The 17,128-nt window shown below is 50.5% G+C and overlaps 1 protein-coding gene across 1 annotated transcript; it reads left to right on the top strand.

Annotated features, from left to right (window-relative positions):
* Window positions 1-5,756: 5,756 nt before the first annotated feature.
* On the top strand, window positions 5,757-16,387 carry PLA2G12B (phospholipase A2 group XIIB). The gene is made up of 4 exons (XM_062001632.1): window positions 5,757-5,997; window positions 11,872-11,960; window positions 13,506-13,671; window positions 16,269-16,387. The coding sequence occupies exons 1-4, from the start codon at window positions 5,757-5,759 to the stop codon at window positions 16,385-16,387; spliced, it is 615 nt and encodes a 204-aa protein (XP_061857616.1).
* The last annotated feature ends 741 nt before the right edge of the window (window positions 16,388-17,128 follow it).

The raw sequence follows: 17,128 nt of genomic DNA, 5'->3' as shown, positions 1-17,128 counted from the left end.
GCTTGTGGAGCAAGAGCGTGGCTCCTGTGTGAATCTACTTTTGTATTAAAGGTGATTGAAAACCTGTTTGGCTCACAGCAACTGACGATTGATAAACTGCCTTACTGTTCAATCTTTTGTAATAAAATTTTTAATGTTTGAAAAAAGGAAAAAAAAAGGCTTAAAATAAAAGCCACTGCCAGTAGCAGTGACAAATCCTCCACCTCAAACTCTCCTGTGTATGGGTGTTGCCAACCTGATCACACAGATGGATCATCATCATCAGTTTCCTGGAAACTCAGCTACTTCATTTCACTTCATAACTGAGGTGGGCAGGTGCAGAAGATACTCAGGCCTCACGTGGCTTTTAAACACCTTTTCTGACCCAGACTTTTTGTCTCAGCTGGAAATGCACAGTGCTGACAGACTGTCAAGAGCAGAGGGCAGATGATGCAGGGCTGAAAGCAGCTGTGTGCAAAAACTGAGGAATGGGAGCCAAGGTGTTCTTGGGGAGGAGAGTGGCTCAGCCCCCTGCAACTCCCTCTTGCACTGAGGTGTGGCAGCAGCTTGTGTGGGATTCAACAGTGATGTGAGAACCACATGAGCTCCTGGCCTGGAACTCTGAACAAGCACTGTAGAGGGCCAGTTGCTGAGAGACCCTTTTCCAGGGATGACAAATACTTACAATTCCTGAAGCCCAAAGGTCAAACAACCAGTTACTGCAAATAGTTGTGGGGAGGGGAAGGAAGATCAGGCTGTTCTAGAGCACAGACACCAACAGCATGAAAGGACACAGAGTACATATATGGAGGAAGGTCAGGTTGGTGTCTTTCATAATTGAGAACTCTACATTTTATACACTACAGCTAGTCTCATGTTTCTCTCTTGTTTCAAAACAGTGGAGCTTGTACTTCATTTGTGCTCATCAGCAACCTGCAAAATAAAAGCATTACAGGGGCTGGTCAGAAGCCTTGTGCTGCTGGCAGAGCACTTGGCTTACAGTTCAGGATCTGCCCTCCTTTCCCCACGTAGTTCCCAGCCACGGCTGGTGTGCTCACAGACTGGGCAGCCAGGGCACAGGCAGGCAGGCTAAAGTGTTGCTTTATTTGGGAAATGTGAACTGCTTCCATCCCCAGCTGCTCCATGGGTGCTGCTCCACTGCTGACCTGTGTTTATGTGCTGTGGCTGCCCACTGCCCTACCCCTTCCCAGGTATGCAGGGCTTTTCCAGCACAGCTGCACCCTGAGCGTGACTACAGGGGCTCGGCCACGGGAGGAACTCACCTGGGTAAGAACTGCAGCAGCTGCAGCTGAACAAGGCAGGATAGGGGCAGGGATGGGGAAAAAGGCCTGTGAGTCACCACAGGGCAGGATGAGAAAGGAACAGGTCTGATACTAAGAGCTATCACACAAGGCTGAAGTGAGCAGTCCAGGGACTCCTGGAGAGACCAGGCCAGGCTATGAACATGAGCACAACTTCCCCGAGAGAAAGGGTCCTGAACCACCCACCTATCTGCCTCCAGCTGTTGGACTCTGACCTGACTCTGGGAGGCATTTCATCATCCAGCTACATGCCTTGTTCTGATAATCAGTGACTTATCTGGCTCCTAAACCAGGCTTTGAATTAGCCCCAGCCTACCCACTAGCCTGAATCACAACCGTCCTGTTCCCTCTGCTCAGGCTGTGCTTAAACATTGACCAACAACTCTCTGAGCCGGCCAGAATGAGCTCAGTCTCTCTGTGCTCCCCCACACCCCTACCAGAACACAACTGGAGGGATCCCAGCCCAGCACAGGGTGCTCTGAGAAAGGAACATGCCAAACGTGCCGGCCCAGCCGCTGTGCTTCCCCAGGCCCAGCCCGGGGTGCCAGGGCAGCATGTGCCAGGAGCACGAAGCCACCTGAGCATCCAGGCTGGGCTGGGCCGGGCTGCCCCCAGCACTGGCTGAGGGGTGGTTGCCCCGTGCAGGCAGCTCTGCCTCCTGTTTGACAGGAGCTGACAGTCTGATAGTGTCTTGAGGAGCGAGTGACTCATCATAGCCCCAGGGCTGCTCTATATTTAAGTATTACAGAGTCAGAAATGAATTTGTGGAGTCAGGAGCTGCTTGCTCTGACGAGGTTCAGAACCCAACTGTCAGGGTTAAATCATTGTGGCAAACAACATCTGTATTACTCAAATCTTTAGAAAAAATGAGATAGGGAAGGAGTATCTGCAACCATGGAGAGCCAAAGCAAGGTCAGACAACTCACCTGCTTCAGGAAGTCCTCACTTCTATGCCTGAGGAGCCTGAACAGCAATTCCCTGAGATAACTGTGCATATGGGAAGGTGTTGTGTAGTGTTTCTTTTACTCAATCCTACATTTTTCCTGGCCTTCAGATCTTGAAGTTTGGGTGCAACCAAGCTATTTGCAGCTGGACTGAAAATGTCCCAGGAGACTAGTGTGGGGAGGGGTGGGAGTAGCTCATCTCCTCGGCAGGGCAAAGGGGCTGCCACCTTTGGGACAGCAGTTAGACTTTTTTATCCACAAACTTGTTTTGGGACAAAAAGTAACAAAGTAGCAGGAAAGTTTCAGACTCTTCCCAGGCTCTGCTCTTGGCCAGCTGCTATTCCCACCCCGTTCCGCTTTCCTAAGCTCGACTGATTTTGCAAACAGCCCCATTCTGGCCAGAGCCATCCCCTCCAGGCTGCACATCCTGCGTGACACAGCAGGGATGGTTCATGCAACAGTCACTGTGGTTTGCATCCCTTGCAGTCCTGCCAGCACTTTTTCCTTCCCTGTTCAGCACATGGATCAACCACCTGGGACTAAGAGTGGACTGAATATCAGTATTCTCAGATTGCCTCCAAAGCAACACTAAAAGGCTCCATGTAAAAACACAGCACCAAGCAGTCACCCAGGGGCTCTGCACACTGTTTCCAAGCTGAGAACTGCTGTTTTGCTGTTTTTTAAATGAACTTCTGGCAGGCTGTTTCTAAGGGTGTGGGGAGGCAGGCAGGAGGCCTGCAGACTGGCATGTCCCATGGGGCTGGGATTCAGCCAGCAGAGACACCAACAGCCCTGCTCAGGGCAAGACACAGCCTGGGACTGCTGAACCCCATCTTCCCTTTGCTGGAGCTCCTTGAAAAGTTTCAGGGGCAGCAGCCCATTTTCAGCCCTGACTGACACAGTATGGTCTGAATGGCCCCCCCACAGTGCTCCTGCAGGGGAGTCCTCACTCCATGAGCATCCTCATTGCTTTGTGCCAGGGATGACACCCTGGTCAAGAAAGGCTCAGTAGAGGCAGGCACGACGTGCTGGTTCCCAGGCTCCAGGGAACAGACCACCTAGTAGCAATTAGACACCTCTAGCTCAACCCCAAAGCACCACCCTATTGTCTCACCAGGCATTGCAGTTCTTCCCCCTAGTCAGCAGCTTGGACACCGCCAACTGCCCTTCCCAGTGCTCCCTAGCTCTCTCTTTGGGCTCATCTCCCAAAAGACAAAGCTGGTTTGAGGTTCCCTTGGGGCCTCCTGCAGACCTTACATATCCCCTCAGCCAGGGCACAGCTCCAGGTGAGTGACAGCATTCAGGGAGGCACCACACAGGTACTGGCTGCACCTGTATGACTGAACCACCTCCAGCTGCTGACTTGAAGAACCCTCACCCCTCCTTCTGAGGAGCACCTAGTCTGAATATAGACAAGAAGGCAGCAGCTGGTTCCAGCTCCATCCTGTTTCACAGGAAAGGGACTAATCAGCTTGTTTGCTTCTCTTTTCCCCTTCTCTGACTTACCTGTCTGAGAAAACAAGACTTGGTTGTGCCTCTCTTCCTTATCCCACATCTGCAGCAGGAAACTTGTAGCCATTTGCAGAAAGGCAGGCAGACGTGCTGCAGGGCTCTGACACGTCAGACGTAACAATTTTACTCCTGTAAAACAATAAAGTGCCAGCATTTGCTGTTAGGTTTGCCATATATTTGAAAGAACCACTGCCTGGCTCCCCTTTGCTTTCTGGAGAGTCTCCATTTGACAGTCCAGCCACTCAAAGTTGGCTGGTGGGGTCCACTGAGATGAGCCCATCTGCCCCTGGGCTGCAGAGCATCCATTTCTGAGGCAGCACTGAGCAGGGACACATCCGAAAGCTTCCCGAGAGCAGCTGGAGCCTTCTGTGTCCTTTCCATTCCCTGCTCTCAGTGGTTTGCTTTGTCTTTCACTAGAGGGTTTTTATTAAGCTGCTTTAACGAGTAACTTGTCTGAAATCTCCACCAGCCATGCAGTCCCACCCGAGCCAGGACCTTGGTGCTGCCCCACCAGCCCATTACTGAGGGGTTTGGGTGCCGGCCTTTCCTGCTCGGGGCCGCCTGGTTCATTTGGCAGCACCATACCAACCAGCCACCCACAGCACACTTCAGCAGTCCCACCCACAGCACTGATCTTCTAACTGATGGGAACATGCTGAGAGATTGTCCCGAAGGCAGTGTCTGAACACAAACTACTCCTGCCTGCTGGAGCAACTGACCCCTGCGCCCTCCAGCCAGTGCAGCACAGGACAGGGCACACTCTGCCACCCTTTCTGTCCCAGGTGTGCTCCTCACCACAGCCTGCCCAGGCTGCAGGCACGACACACGCGTGAGCTCTGCGGTCCCATGGGTTTTTCTAGGAGCAGTCCCCAGGGCAGCTGGGCTGGGTGGATGCCATCTCACCCCACTGCATGCACAGCAGGCCTGGCAAAGGCAAGAGGTGCTCCTCAGCCTGCTGATGATCCATCACTCCCGTTGCCTGGGAACAGAATCACAGAATCATTTTGGTTGGAAAAGACCTTTAAAGATCATTGAGTCCAACCATTCACCTCACAGTGCCATGCCCATCACCAACCCATGTCCCTCAGCACCTCAGCTACACAGCTTTTAAATATCTCCAGGGATGGTGACTCCACCACCTCCCGTTCTAGAGCTTAACAACACTCTTGTTGCCACTACCGGCAACATCACCAGGCTGCCTGCATGGATCACTCAGCCCACCCCCACTGAGGGGACAAGATCACTGCATACTCAGTATGGATGATGCTTTATTCCAACCAATTGCTTGCCCCACGTGCTTTTATCTGCTAACACAAGCACCTCCTTTCACTCCACCCCGTGCCTGCCTCTTCTGTACCCTCCACCTCTCGCGTTACAACCCGAGATCTCCTGGGTGCCTACCACACACTCTCAGTGATAAAGTTCTTCCTAATCTCCAATCTAAACTTCCTCTGGTGCAACTTGAGCCCATTTCCTCTTGTGTTATCACTCATTACTTGGGAGAAGAGACTGACCCCCACCTCACAACAACCTCCTTTCAGGTAGTTGTAGAGAGTGATCACGTCTCTCCTCAGCCTCCTCCTGACAAAACACTCCCAGTTCCCTCAGCCTCTGCTCATCAGACTCGTTCTCATAAGACAGTACTTCCTGCCAGGAGGCTGGGAGAGTGGGGCAGCCTCAGTGGGGTGGGCAGAGGGTCTCCCGTGTGCCACATGACCTGGGCACAGCCCCTGCTCAGCTCCCTGGGGAGCAGAAGCCCCGGAGCCACTGGGGCTGAGCCTTTCCACCAGGATTGTGCAAACTGAAATCTCTGCAACTTGGTCCACAGTGCACTTTGCACTCTGATTCTGGTGACCTCATGCCGGCTCCCTCAGCAGTGTTTAAAGTCCAGGGCAGAGGGGTGCTCACCTGCCTCCTGCACACAGCAGCTCGCTCCCACTCCTCCCTGCCCGCACGTCCGCCTGGGCCAGGGCTGTGGGGCCTGGCTCTGGGCAGCAGCATGCGGCTGCTTTTGGAGGCAGCGCTTCTGTGCCTGACCCTCAGCTTAGGGCAATGCACGGAGGAAACAACGCAGGAGAACACCGTCCACCAGGCTCCCAAAGCAGAGGCGACTGGGAGCCATTCCAACTGGGGCATCGAGGCCATCCGGGACAGCTTTGAAACGGTTAATGGCTACTTTGACTCCTTCTTGGAACTGCTTGGGGGAAAGAATGGCGTTTGTCAGTACAGATGCCGCTATGGTAAGTGGACTTCACTCCTGCTGCCTCCTCCCGCTTTGCCCTTTCCCCTCTTTCCCCCTCACGCGTAAACTCGCAGCACTCTCCTTCCCCGAGACCACAGCCAGCTCCCGTCCATGACCTGCCTGCTGCTGTGCTCAGCACAGAGTAGTCACTGCGGAGTCACAACTTCTCTGCTAGAGCCAGCACGGCCACGCTGAACCCTCAGCTTTCCCTCTCCCCAAGAACAGCTTCATCTTGAAGCCACCGTGCTGTGTGCAAGGAGACAAGAGGAGAGGAGAGAGGGTTTACAGGAAGAGGATCCCTGGGCAGAAGGAGCAGGGTGGGCAGGATGAGGAGCCCCCGCAGCCCTGACTCAGAAGGGGTTGTTAGTATTTTGCCAGCAGCCCTAATCTCAACAACCTTCGGAGTGTCATTATTCAGCAGTTGCGAGTTGGCCAATATTGTGGGCTGGAGGAGGGGAGATAACAGGAAGGTAAACGAGACCTGCTGTCACAGTGAGGAACTTTTAGTACTCCAGGCAGAACAAGGCAGCTGCTGCTTGCCTTGAACTTTAAAGTGATTTACCAAAAAAAGAAGAGTTTGGTTTGTCTGGGGGACAGGACGAGGGGGATGACATCTCAGGGTGAGCTGGGCAGGGGGAGTAGATGCAGGGAAGGGGTCTGGGTGCCCAGAGGTGCACCTGTGGGGCAGGTCTGTGGGGCACAGGTAGCATCAGCCAACAGCAGGGCCCTGCTGATTGGGAACAGCGGGGGGGTTTCCTACCTTCTCTCAGCCTCCTACAACTGGCTCCACAGCAGTAAGTGTCCTCCGTCACCTCAGCCTGCCCATCCACAACTGCTTGCCAGCCCTTTTCCCTCCAGCTTCATCCTACATCCTGTCTGACCAAAATGCTCGTGAGCACAAAGGCAATGTCAACCCCTCTCCTTCCCCGAGCATTGGCTTTTACAGACACAGACTCCATGCTTTGAGAGGTCCCATCTTCAGTCTGTTTGCATCCCATCTCTTCCAGAGGGCAGGCTGAAGGCTGCGCCTGCCCAGCCCGCACAGCGTGCCTGTAACGCTCCCTGACAGACCAGGGCAGACAGAAGCACGTTCCAGGCCAGCAGTGAGGATGCTGCACAGCTGGGACCTGAGCTCCCTGTCAGGGTGAGAGGGTAGATGGGCCACCTTTAGCCAAAGTGGGGCCCCAGAGGAGACTCAGCCTTAAAGTTGTTGGGTTTGGTTTGGTTTGGTTTTTAAACAATGCAAAGAGCAAAGAGGGAGCAGCAAGCCAGGTCTCTCAGCCCCTAGACCTGCAGGCTGTCAGGCCTCTCAGCCCCACAGGGGCCCTGTTCCCTCAGCCTGGGGCACTCCCTGGCTAGGGCTGGCCCCTGGCAGCAGCTCAGGAGGACCAGGGCTGCTCTGCAGGGGGTGCAGCATCTGGAAGAGGAGACCCTCACACACCCCACAGCATTGCCCCAGCAGGCAGGATGAGGCCATTTGCCCACCCTATGAGGCCTGTGGTGTGGCAGCTTCATGCCATGTGTGATAATTTGCCTTTGGGACCCTATCACACCCCAAAGTCAGAGCAGAAAGATAGTTGCCCTTTCTTGACTGAAAATCCTAGTAGTGGCTAGGACTGCAGTGTGCCTGAGGCAAGGTTTGGGAAGGCTGATACTCAGAGCTTGTTACCGGGAGTCTCAGGACTCACCTGGAGAAATTGTTGCTTTTGGGCACATCCCAAGGGTAGGGCTCTCCCTGCCCCTGGTCCTGTGCTCTGGGCAGGGGAATGAGCATCCCCACAGAGTAGTGCAAACACCTGCCTGCTCCCTGAGAGCATCATGCCTCTTACTGGGGAAGGGTTTTACCTGGAGGGGAAAATAAACGAGCACATCATTAGCTCTGTTTTCATCCTCTGCTGAACAACCCATTAATCACTGGCTGAAGGAAGAAACTACTGAAATGCTGCCCATACAACTTCAAGAATCTTGCTGGACCCTTCCAGAACCATTTGTCTGTGCTGGTCTCTAGCACAGACACTGCAAACTGCAAATGGAGAGGATGCAGGGACAATCCCAAACCAGTGGGACCCAGTCTGTACCCAGAAGAATGTAACACAATCCATCTTTACCATATTCCTGCTGAACCAGGGCCTGATTGCTTTTTCCCCAGGCATGAAGTAAAAATTATGCATTCTACTTGATTTCATTTCAGCCAAGAGACACCGATAATAGCTTGTTTTGCCACGGTAAAGGTCAGGACTCACCTGTGATTGCCACATCCATCTTCAGCTGATTATGTAGCACTTGGCTATTCTGGCTGTAAGACTCTCGATTTTCCAGCAGCTAGTGAGGTCTGAAAACAAACAACTTGATGGATTACTCCCTTAAACCAGGACACTAGGATCTCAGTAGCATTTGCTGGCAAATATCTCCTCCTCACAAAATCTCTGTGGGCATCTCAGGGGGAGGAAACCAGCCTGAACTGGGAGTAAATCCCTTGATAGCTTCCTTCAGCCCTCTGCTCAGGCAAGGCTTCAATGTTTTGCCCCGTGTTTGGCCCTGAGGGGCTTAAGGCAAGGAGGCACATCCAGGCTGTGGGAAAAGAGACCTCAGTGCAGCACTGAAAGGCTGTGGTAAGTACAGCTCACATCTGCTCAAAGCCTGCTTGCCTGGGGTGGAGAAATAACAATGGACTCAAGACCAGCAATAGGCTCAATTGCCCCTGGCAGTGTACTAGTAGTGCAGTGTCTGAGACCTCCTGCATGGCCAGCAGCTGTTCTAGCCACCTGGCAGCTTTCCACTCTCTTGGCATAGCTACAACTGCCTGGAGATACTAAAATCCATCAGAGAAACTTGCTTCTCATTAGAAACTCAACTTCAGCTCACCTCTAAGGCCATGCCAACAGGGCCCTGAAGTATACCTTCTTCCAAAGGAGAGGCCTCCTTGGTAGTGCTGTGCTTCTACATGCCAGCGTGGCTCTTCAGTGTGCTGCTGGGCAGGTCCTGCTCCTGGTACCTCTGCCTAGCTATGTCCTGCAGCAGGCAGACAGGCCACAACAAGCTAGTGTGACCCACCAAGTCCCTTTCACTGTCATCACTGGGTAAGCAACAAATGATAACAAGAGCACTGAGTGGATGTTCATATTGAGTCAGGAATACCTATTATTTCTACTTTGCTTTTGTTTTCCTGCTAGCTCAAAAACAAGTTGTGGGAGAGAGGTTAATTGTTTTGTCTTGGACTTGATCTAGCTGAGAAAGAGCTCACAAAGGGGCACCTTACAAATGATAAAGCTTTGTCAGAGAGGAGTGGGTTTCCTACAAGGGCTCATCTTGAAGGCAGTTTGGTTGATCACCACAATTCTCATGTGAGGTTCTTTTTTTTTTTCCTCAGGACAACTTGCTAAGACATCAAATAGCTGTAAACTTCAGCTTATAGGTAGATTTTCTCTGGAAACAGTTATTGCCATGTCCCCAAACAGCCTCACTCCTCCCTCTGTCTTGCCACCTTAACCCCTTAAATTGCAATGTGCTGCAGGAACATAACTTATTACAAGTAAGTCATTAAATTTGATTCCATCCTACCAAACCTACCTTAGGTTTTGAACTATCCTCTGCTGTCTACCTCGTTCCAGAGGTTTGCATTTTGAGTCTCCATTCTCATCCCCTTCCTAAAAAGCAACTAGCCTGGGAATTGTATCAAGACCTGAATGCCCTGCTCTCAATATATTGCTTGGGAGCCTTGGGTTATAGATTTAACCCATATATAGATAGAATTCTTTTTCTCATGAAATCAGAAGTTACTTTGCGTCATTGTATCTCAATGGACTTGAGGTATGTTTTTGTGCAAAGACAATCCTGTAATGATGGTGGGCTGCAGTCAACTGATGTGTGCTCTTTGTTAATTGAGCTGTACCTGCTCAAAATAATACTGCTTTCTGCACTGGAAAATTACATGTGGAGCATGAAGCAGATCTGACCTGCTGCTTAGTGGTTACACTTGATCCTCTTAAAGGTCTTTGCGAACCAAAATCATTCTATGATTCCATGACAAGGTAGAGACACAGTGCTGTACTGAGAAATACCTTCCCACACAAATGCCATCACTTGGTGGTAATGTCAACTAGGGAGCCTGGTGTTGGCATGCAGACAGCTAAATCCTTGGTACATACTGCATTTCTGTAGGGTTGGAGAGAACTGACTATTGGCATTTCACAGCTGGCTGGGATTTCAGTTTGCTGTTTCTTTGTTGCAAATCTGTTGTTTAAACAAAACTGCTTTAGCAATTTTTAATTTAGAAGGTGCTGGGAACATTTCCCACCAATGACCTTTTGAGGCATTTGGCTGCAAGGTTGTCTCAAGAACATGGCAGACTGATGGCTTTATCAACCACTGGTATTTTAGGTACCTTGGCAGAAAAATGAGGAAAGCATCTTAAGTGATTATCAGTGCTGGAGAGAAGAAAACAGTGGAAATGGAGTTTTAAAAGAAGCCAACCCTGCCTAAAGGGCTAAATTAGATCTACATTATGTCTACATAAGTTCTGTAGCAGTGCTCAGAGAAGCAGAAAGTTAACCCTAGAGGCAATAGACTTGGAGAAGGCTCAGCTCACACAGGTTTTTCTTGAAGCATTACAAAGCTTACCAAAGGCTTACAAAGCTTACAAAGGTTTCAAATGTCTTAACACTTCACTCTGCGTTGGAGATCTCATTTCTATAAACCCACCTGGGTCAGAAACAGAACAAGCACTGAATACACCATCAAGGGACAGTACAGAGAAACCTGATTGCATGAGGCACGATCTCAACAACTACTTCTAGGGATAAGTACCTTTAAACAAGCTCCTGGCACAGTGAGGTCAATGCACACAAGCAGCCTGGAAACTTCAGCTCAAACAGGAGGTATTCTATCAGATTGAGGTAGAGATGAGAGAAGGAGGGTGAGATAGGGTAGGGAAGAAATAGATCTCCTTTCTTCATGGACAGTTCCCACGTCAATCCTGGGCACGCACTCCTCACACCCAGAGCACCATCAGCCGTACATAAAGCCCCAGCATGGGCTGCCAGGCAGGCAGGAGGTCTTACACACCTTCAAAGCCAAGTCAAACAGATTAAATTGCTGCTGAAGCTACTGTCAGCCAATTGTCTACTGGACTTCTACATTGGGTAAACAATTATTCAAGGAAAAAAATCTTGCTCCTCTGTGCACATTAAGAAGCATACTAAGGGAGGGCAGAAATAAAGGAATAGAAACTACTTGCAAAACGTGGCAGTGCATCACCACATGCAGAAAACCGGCCAAAATCAGACACACAAGGTGTAGCACGATTTTGCAGAGATGCCGAGCACATTGGCACCACAAGAACCAACGGTGAGCACACAGAAATCCCCGTGCTAGGCCAGCAGCTTAGCTAGCAGTTTCCTGGAGGAGTTAAAAACCCTGCTGGGTGATCCCAGCTGTGTAGAGTTCTCGAGAAGCACATGGAAATGCTCCTAGGAGAATTTAAGAGGTCAGAGGCACTATCTCTAGCATGGAGGGCTGCTCAGTTGCAAAGGGACTTGCTTGTTTGTAAGAGCTGAGGAGAGTCCCAGAGCTGGGGACTGGCCTCAGACCAGCTTAAACATTTGAGAGGCAGTTCATGTACAACACGGTGCTCCAGGAGCCATGCCAGAGGAGGTGCAAGCTAACAGGCTTCAGGGCCTTAACAGTACTGAGCTAAGAGAGCAGGGCCAATGTCTCAGCTAATTCTAGTACCTATCCTTCACTCCTTGCACCTCCTGGAGAAGAATTAAACGTTTGGGGGTGCAGACTGAAGGAGAGCTGCCTGCCACTCCTCGCTGTTTGGTGCTACTCTTGGGAAAATCAGCTTTCCTAACATTTTTCTTTTCTTTCTCAGGGAAGGCTCCAATGCCACGACCTCACTACAAACCCCAAGAACCCAACGGCTGTAGCTCCTATTTTCTGGGGCTCAAGGTACCCGAAAGTGTATGTACTGTCACCCACACCATTCCCAAATGAGGCAATTCTCTAATCACAGCAAACAGCTAATAATCTTGGGGAGGGGAAAGACTTAGCTTGCTACACAGTGACTGTGGAACAGCTTCTCTTCACAGCTGAAGCCAGAGCTCTGCAAAAGGGAGGAAAAATCACTGAGGTGGTGTCAGGGGACAAGCTGTCTGTCTGGGACTGCCAGAAGACATGGCTGCCTGCAGACAGCCAGCAAGGCAAACATGTCACTCAGAGCCCAACTTACTCTCAGTCAGGGAGGCATTAAGATCTCAACTGCTGGTGGCAGTGAAATAGGAATCACATAGATAGGAGTTACATTTACCTGGCCTGTTGCTCTGGCTGTCTCCGTAGGTATCAGAAGAGGAGGTTTCCTGAGCAGGTTAGCACTAGAAAAACAAAAGAGGGCACCTAGGCAAGCAGAGCACCACTGTGGAGAAACACGTTTTTTGTCAAGGCTCTGAACAATTCTGTGCCCTTGCAATACGACAGGGAACACGTTCAATGCTGTGCAGCTCGGTGACAGCGTAACGTGCCAACAGAAACACTTTGCATTCTCCACACCCGGCCCTTTGTACCCTCTCAGGCTTTTTGCCTCTACCAAACATTGAAATAAACCTTCAGGCTTTAGTACTTCACTCACTTGTTATTTTAAAGGCAATTAATGAAATCATATTGGAATTACCAGGAAGAGGACTCCCAGGAGGCTCTAAGAACAGAAATTACTGTTTTGTTCATGCCTTACTGCTGCCCATGAAGTCTGGAGCAATTAGGCAGATTCCTGCTCTGAAAAACCATCTCTTCACAGGCCATTTTTCATATTAGATTAGTTCCTAAAACTACATTTCATTGCAAACCTTGTGGGCAATTCTGCAGTACCTCCTCCTTACACAGGCAATCACAAGCACTCAGTGCAATGAAGAAACAATTCATCTCCTAAATATTACATGAAGAAGGCCAAAAAGAGGAGGAATTTATGACAAGCTAACGAGTCTAGTCTCTCCAGGAGACAGGTCTTCTGCCTCATCACCCCCGTGGTTATTAGCCAAGCTTGCTGTTTACCTCCAAACTCTCTTGACCAAGCCTCACAAGAGTCTCTCTGAGAAATAAGACATTAACAACACTTGTAGTAGATTTATTGCAACAAGAAGCAGAATTTGTCAGGTTGTGGGAAAAGGAGGAAAGAGAAAAGGGGCCTTTGCCACCGCTGGCAAGGACAGGAAGCTCTCCAGTGAGCTGTCAAATTTCAAATGGTTATGGATGGGCTTTCACCTCTCTACCAGAGGTTAATCCTCCATGACAGAGGGGAGAAAAGCGAATTGGGCCTACCCTGCACTGGAGCTGTACTACTGCCACCACTTTCTTTAGACAGCGAGGGGGAAGCATGTGTTCCCTCCTGCTGCTCCAGCTATCAGGGGTAGCTTCTGGCAAAGGAGCCAGCGGGGCCCTGAATGCCTCAGCCAGCTGCAGCTGTTTGAGGCTGAGGGCTAGATGCAGCCAAGGAACACTCCTCTCTTTCCCCAGCTAGACTTGGGCATCCCTGCCATGACCAAGTGCTGTAACCAGCTTGACATTTGTTATGACACCTGCGGGGCCAACAAATACCGCTGCGACGCCAAGTTCCGCTGGTGCCTCCACTCCATCTGCTCCGACCTCAAGCGCAGCCTCGGCTTTGTCTCCAAGGTGGAAGGTAGGCTTCCCAGCTCATATGCCTCCTGAAGGGAGAAAGCAATGGCAGGGAGCAGGGAATGTGGCCAGGGAGCCCTTTTCTTGCCAAAAGGAAGCAAAAATCTGCAGTGGGGAGCAGCACATCTGTCCTGCCCTTGTCATAGATGGGTCAGAGATGGGTGAGAACACTGGGATCTGCCCCCTCCACGCACTTCTGTGCTGACACTGGAGACCTAAAATTATTTAGATTTGGAAAACATTATCAAACATGCCTGGAAAGGGAAAAAAAAACCAAACTAAAAAAAAAAGCCCCTAGAAACAATTCCTTCATGCCTTGGATGCCCTCCCTGAGAATTCAAACACCTTCACAGGAGACCAAAAAGCCTTCCAAAGCCAGTAAGTCACACAATGAAACTTGTATGTGGCAGGAGGCCGACAAACTGGGAGTCAAGGACAGGGGCTCTCCGGGATCTGGTTCACAGGTAAGAGATGATGATGGCACCAGGGACATGCCACAGCATGGGTGGTGGCTGAGCCACTGCAGGGAAGCCAGGATTGCTCAGAAGCTCCCGTGCTAGCAAAGTCCTAGTGATGTGTCAGCAGCTCAAGGTTGTTCTGAATTTTAAAAGCCTCAGTTTTTGAAGTTTGAGAAGAGCTTTTTGGTATCCTCTGAGGTGTTTGGTAACCTCTGTGAAGGTTACACATGTGATAACCCAAGCCTGCCTCTTGATCCTCTGTGCCAACATCAAGCACCACAGCTCTGTGTGAGGAGGGGGAAACGTCTCCCCCACTGCTACTGGAGGTCAGCCATGGCAGGAAAGCCTCCCCTAGGCTGCCTCCCCTGAGCAGAGCGTCCCCATCCTCTGAGGCACAAGTCCATCTCTTGCAGAGGAGCTGTGTGGCAGTAATACAAGACAGGCAGAAAGAAGACCTTCCAGCTGACACTAAAGCAAAGAGATTTACAGGATCTCTTGCCTGAAACACAGGCAGAGCCCTTGAGAACTGTCCATTGCCAGGGTCACCTGAATCAGGCCGTGGTGCTGAGCCCCTGGCAGCTTGGGGCAGGCAGCCTTCCAGGCTCACCCCACTGCTTGTGCCCTGCTGGGCCCTACAGCTACAAACACATTTGTTATCCAAAGGTGCAGCCTGATTAGGACACATGGGCAATTCTGCATGACACCAGTATTAGTGCAGACAGATTTCTGCCTCATCACAGATAAATGTTTGGAGTGTCCAGTCCAGTAAGGGCAAACAAAGATGTGGGCTGATATATAAGTGTTTACAGGCCAAGTACAGCCCATCTTTCATGGTCACCCTTATCTACAGGTCCTTGTACAACCAGCCTCTCCCTATCTCTTCAGATTTTCCCCTGCCTTTTTCAGACCCCTCCTTTTTCCTTTCTGCCTGCATCAGGAAAGCTGACAGACAGATCCTAGGGAGTTAAGGTGGAGCAGAGCCCATACTCCTTGGCTGAGCCAAGCCACTTCTCCCTGCAGTCAAGTAGGACTAGATTCCTCCAGCATCTTTGTCCTGGATGCCACAGGAGGCACAGGTAGTTGCCAACGCAAAGGAACCGCTGAGCCATCCTCTTTTCCCCTTGCTCTGTCTCCTTTTGCCTCGTGCTCTATAACTGCTGCTCATCGTCCTTAGGGCTGCTCTGAGCAACTCTTGTCACATTCCTTGTCTTCTGAGCAACTCACGTCACACAGTCTCCTCCTCCACTGCTATCCCAGCTCTTAATCTGGGATCCTTTCCACTGAGTCACTAGGAGTTCAGAGAAAGCAGGCAGAGGAAGAGCAGTTCCACTCCCTTCATGTGGGCACAAACATGCCAGCTGCAGCAGTGCCAGTTCACCAAAGCCTTGGTTTTCCCACTGACTCACTCCAGGATCTCCAATGCCTGCCAATTGAGCAGCCTCCTAAAGCAGCAGGAGCAGAGCGAGGTGCTCAGAGAGGTTGGGACAGGAGGAGACAATCCCAAAGGCAGGGCTTTTCCAGATCTATTATGCATACAGCAATCAATGTCAGTAGCAGTGAGTAAACTCTAAAAGGCCTGTTATTTATTTATTAATTTATTTATGGACAAGCAGGTTTGGGATTGTTTTTTGTGAAGGGGGGGGGGGGGGGGCTAGGAGTCAGGCAGACTGTATCAACAGTTCCACTGGTACAGCTGCAGTAGGATTTTGCATGCTGGCTGGCAGCTGGCACTGTAACTCCCCAAAAGCAGAACAGGATGGTTAGCAGTGGCTATAGGCAAAACTCGGGGGAGCAGGAGCCAGGAAAGACAGTACTGTGGAGATCTTCTGGAAGCCTACTTGGTGAACAGTGCTTTGCAGTACTCTTAATGATCCTTCAAAAAGAGATGAATGGGAAAGGGAAGAAACAAGGGGAGACTGGTGCTGCCGTAGGGAGGAAAGAATTCTTCATTTAGCAGAAGGGAACCTCTGGATTTAGAAAACTGTAATACCCAGAGAGAAGACAATAGCCCACACTTCCAAGTGTAAATACCACACAATCTGGTGCAGGGCTCAGGTTCCAAGGTGCTTTCACCCAGCCCTCAGATGTCCCCGAGTGCTTGATCTTTTCTTTCTTACCTTCCTGATCTTTTCCCTCCCTGCAGCTTGTGAGTCCGTGGCAGACACAGTGTTCAACGCTGTCTGGACCCTGGGCTGCCGGCCCTTCATGAACAGCCAAAGGAGTGCCTGCATTTGCAGCGAGGAAGAGCGAGATGAATTGTGAAGAAGAGCAGATGTCCGGCCTCCATCAGCAGCAATTTCAGCACAGCAATTTCTATCAGCCCTCTGGCCTAGCATGGGATGGGGGGACCCAGGCCAAGCAACACACATCAACTACAGCTTCTGCGCAGAGGGCAGCGAAAGGGGAGACAGCCTGTGGATATAGGGCAGTGCTGTCTGCTGTCCATCACAGATGCAGTTCAACAGCCCTACCTCTTTTCCAAGTCCATCAGCCTGAATGATCTGATGCCAATTTCCTCCACAGACTGATCAGGAGAGGCGAGCAGGATGCAGTGTTGGTTATAAACAAGGGGCTTCACTTGTCATTCACCTTAGACACATGTGTATTAGCTCCCCTGCCCCATAACTCTCTAATTTCCAGTGCAAGGCATTAAGTTTCTGCAGCCCTTGAAAATCCCAGTCCATGGACATACTATTTCCATTTTTCCTCCATGGGTGACAGACCACAGAAGAGAAGTAATTTGCTTTCAGTATATTGCTCACACCCATTCTTGACACTTTGTATCTTATCCTTCCACAGCCTGACAACCCTGCTTATTTAAATACTTGGTGGGTCCTAAAAAACATTTTAAACATCTGGGGACTTAGTGGGCTTTTAAGTGTTTGTGATACAGGCACAGTTCACATTTGGGCAGAAGGGCAAAGCCCATCACGTCTGAGATGTGAAATCACAGCACTCTCCCACAGTCTCATGCAGATCTATTTATTTTCCTCCTGTATCATT

Source organism: Colius striatus, chromosome 8 (genome assembly GCF_028858725.1).
Source record: "Colius striatus isolate bColStr4 chromosome 8, bColStr4.1.hap1, whole genome shotgun sequence".
Lineage (NCBI taxonomy): Eukaryota > Metazoa > Chordata > Aves > Coliiformes > Coliidae > Colius > Colius striatus.
Note: the sequence above shows the minus strand (reverse complement) of the source record. Positions and strands in the feature narration are given on the sequence as shown.

Excerpts from the sequence above, each read along its gene's own strand:
- PLA2G12B (XM_062001632.1), top strand. The coding sequence starts at position 5,757 with ATGCGGCTGCTTTTGGAGGCAGCGCTTCTGTGCCTGACCCTCAGCTTA. Across the intron at positions 5,998-11,871 it reads TCAGTACAGATGCCGCTATG|GGAAGGCTCCAATGCCACGA; the intron begins GTAAGTGGACTT and ends TTTCTTTCTCAG. Across the intron at positions 11,961-13,505 it reads GGCTCAAGGTACCCGAAAGT|CTAGACTTGGGCATCCCTGC; the intron begins GTATGTACTGTC and ends CTCTTTCCCCAG.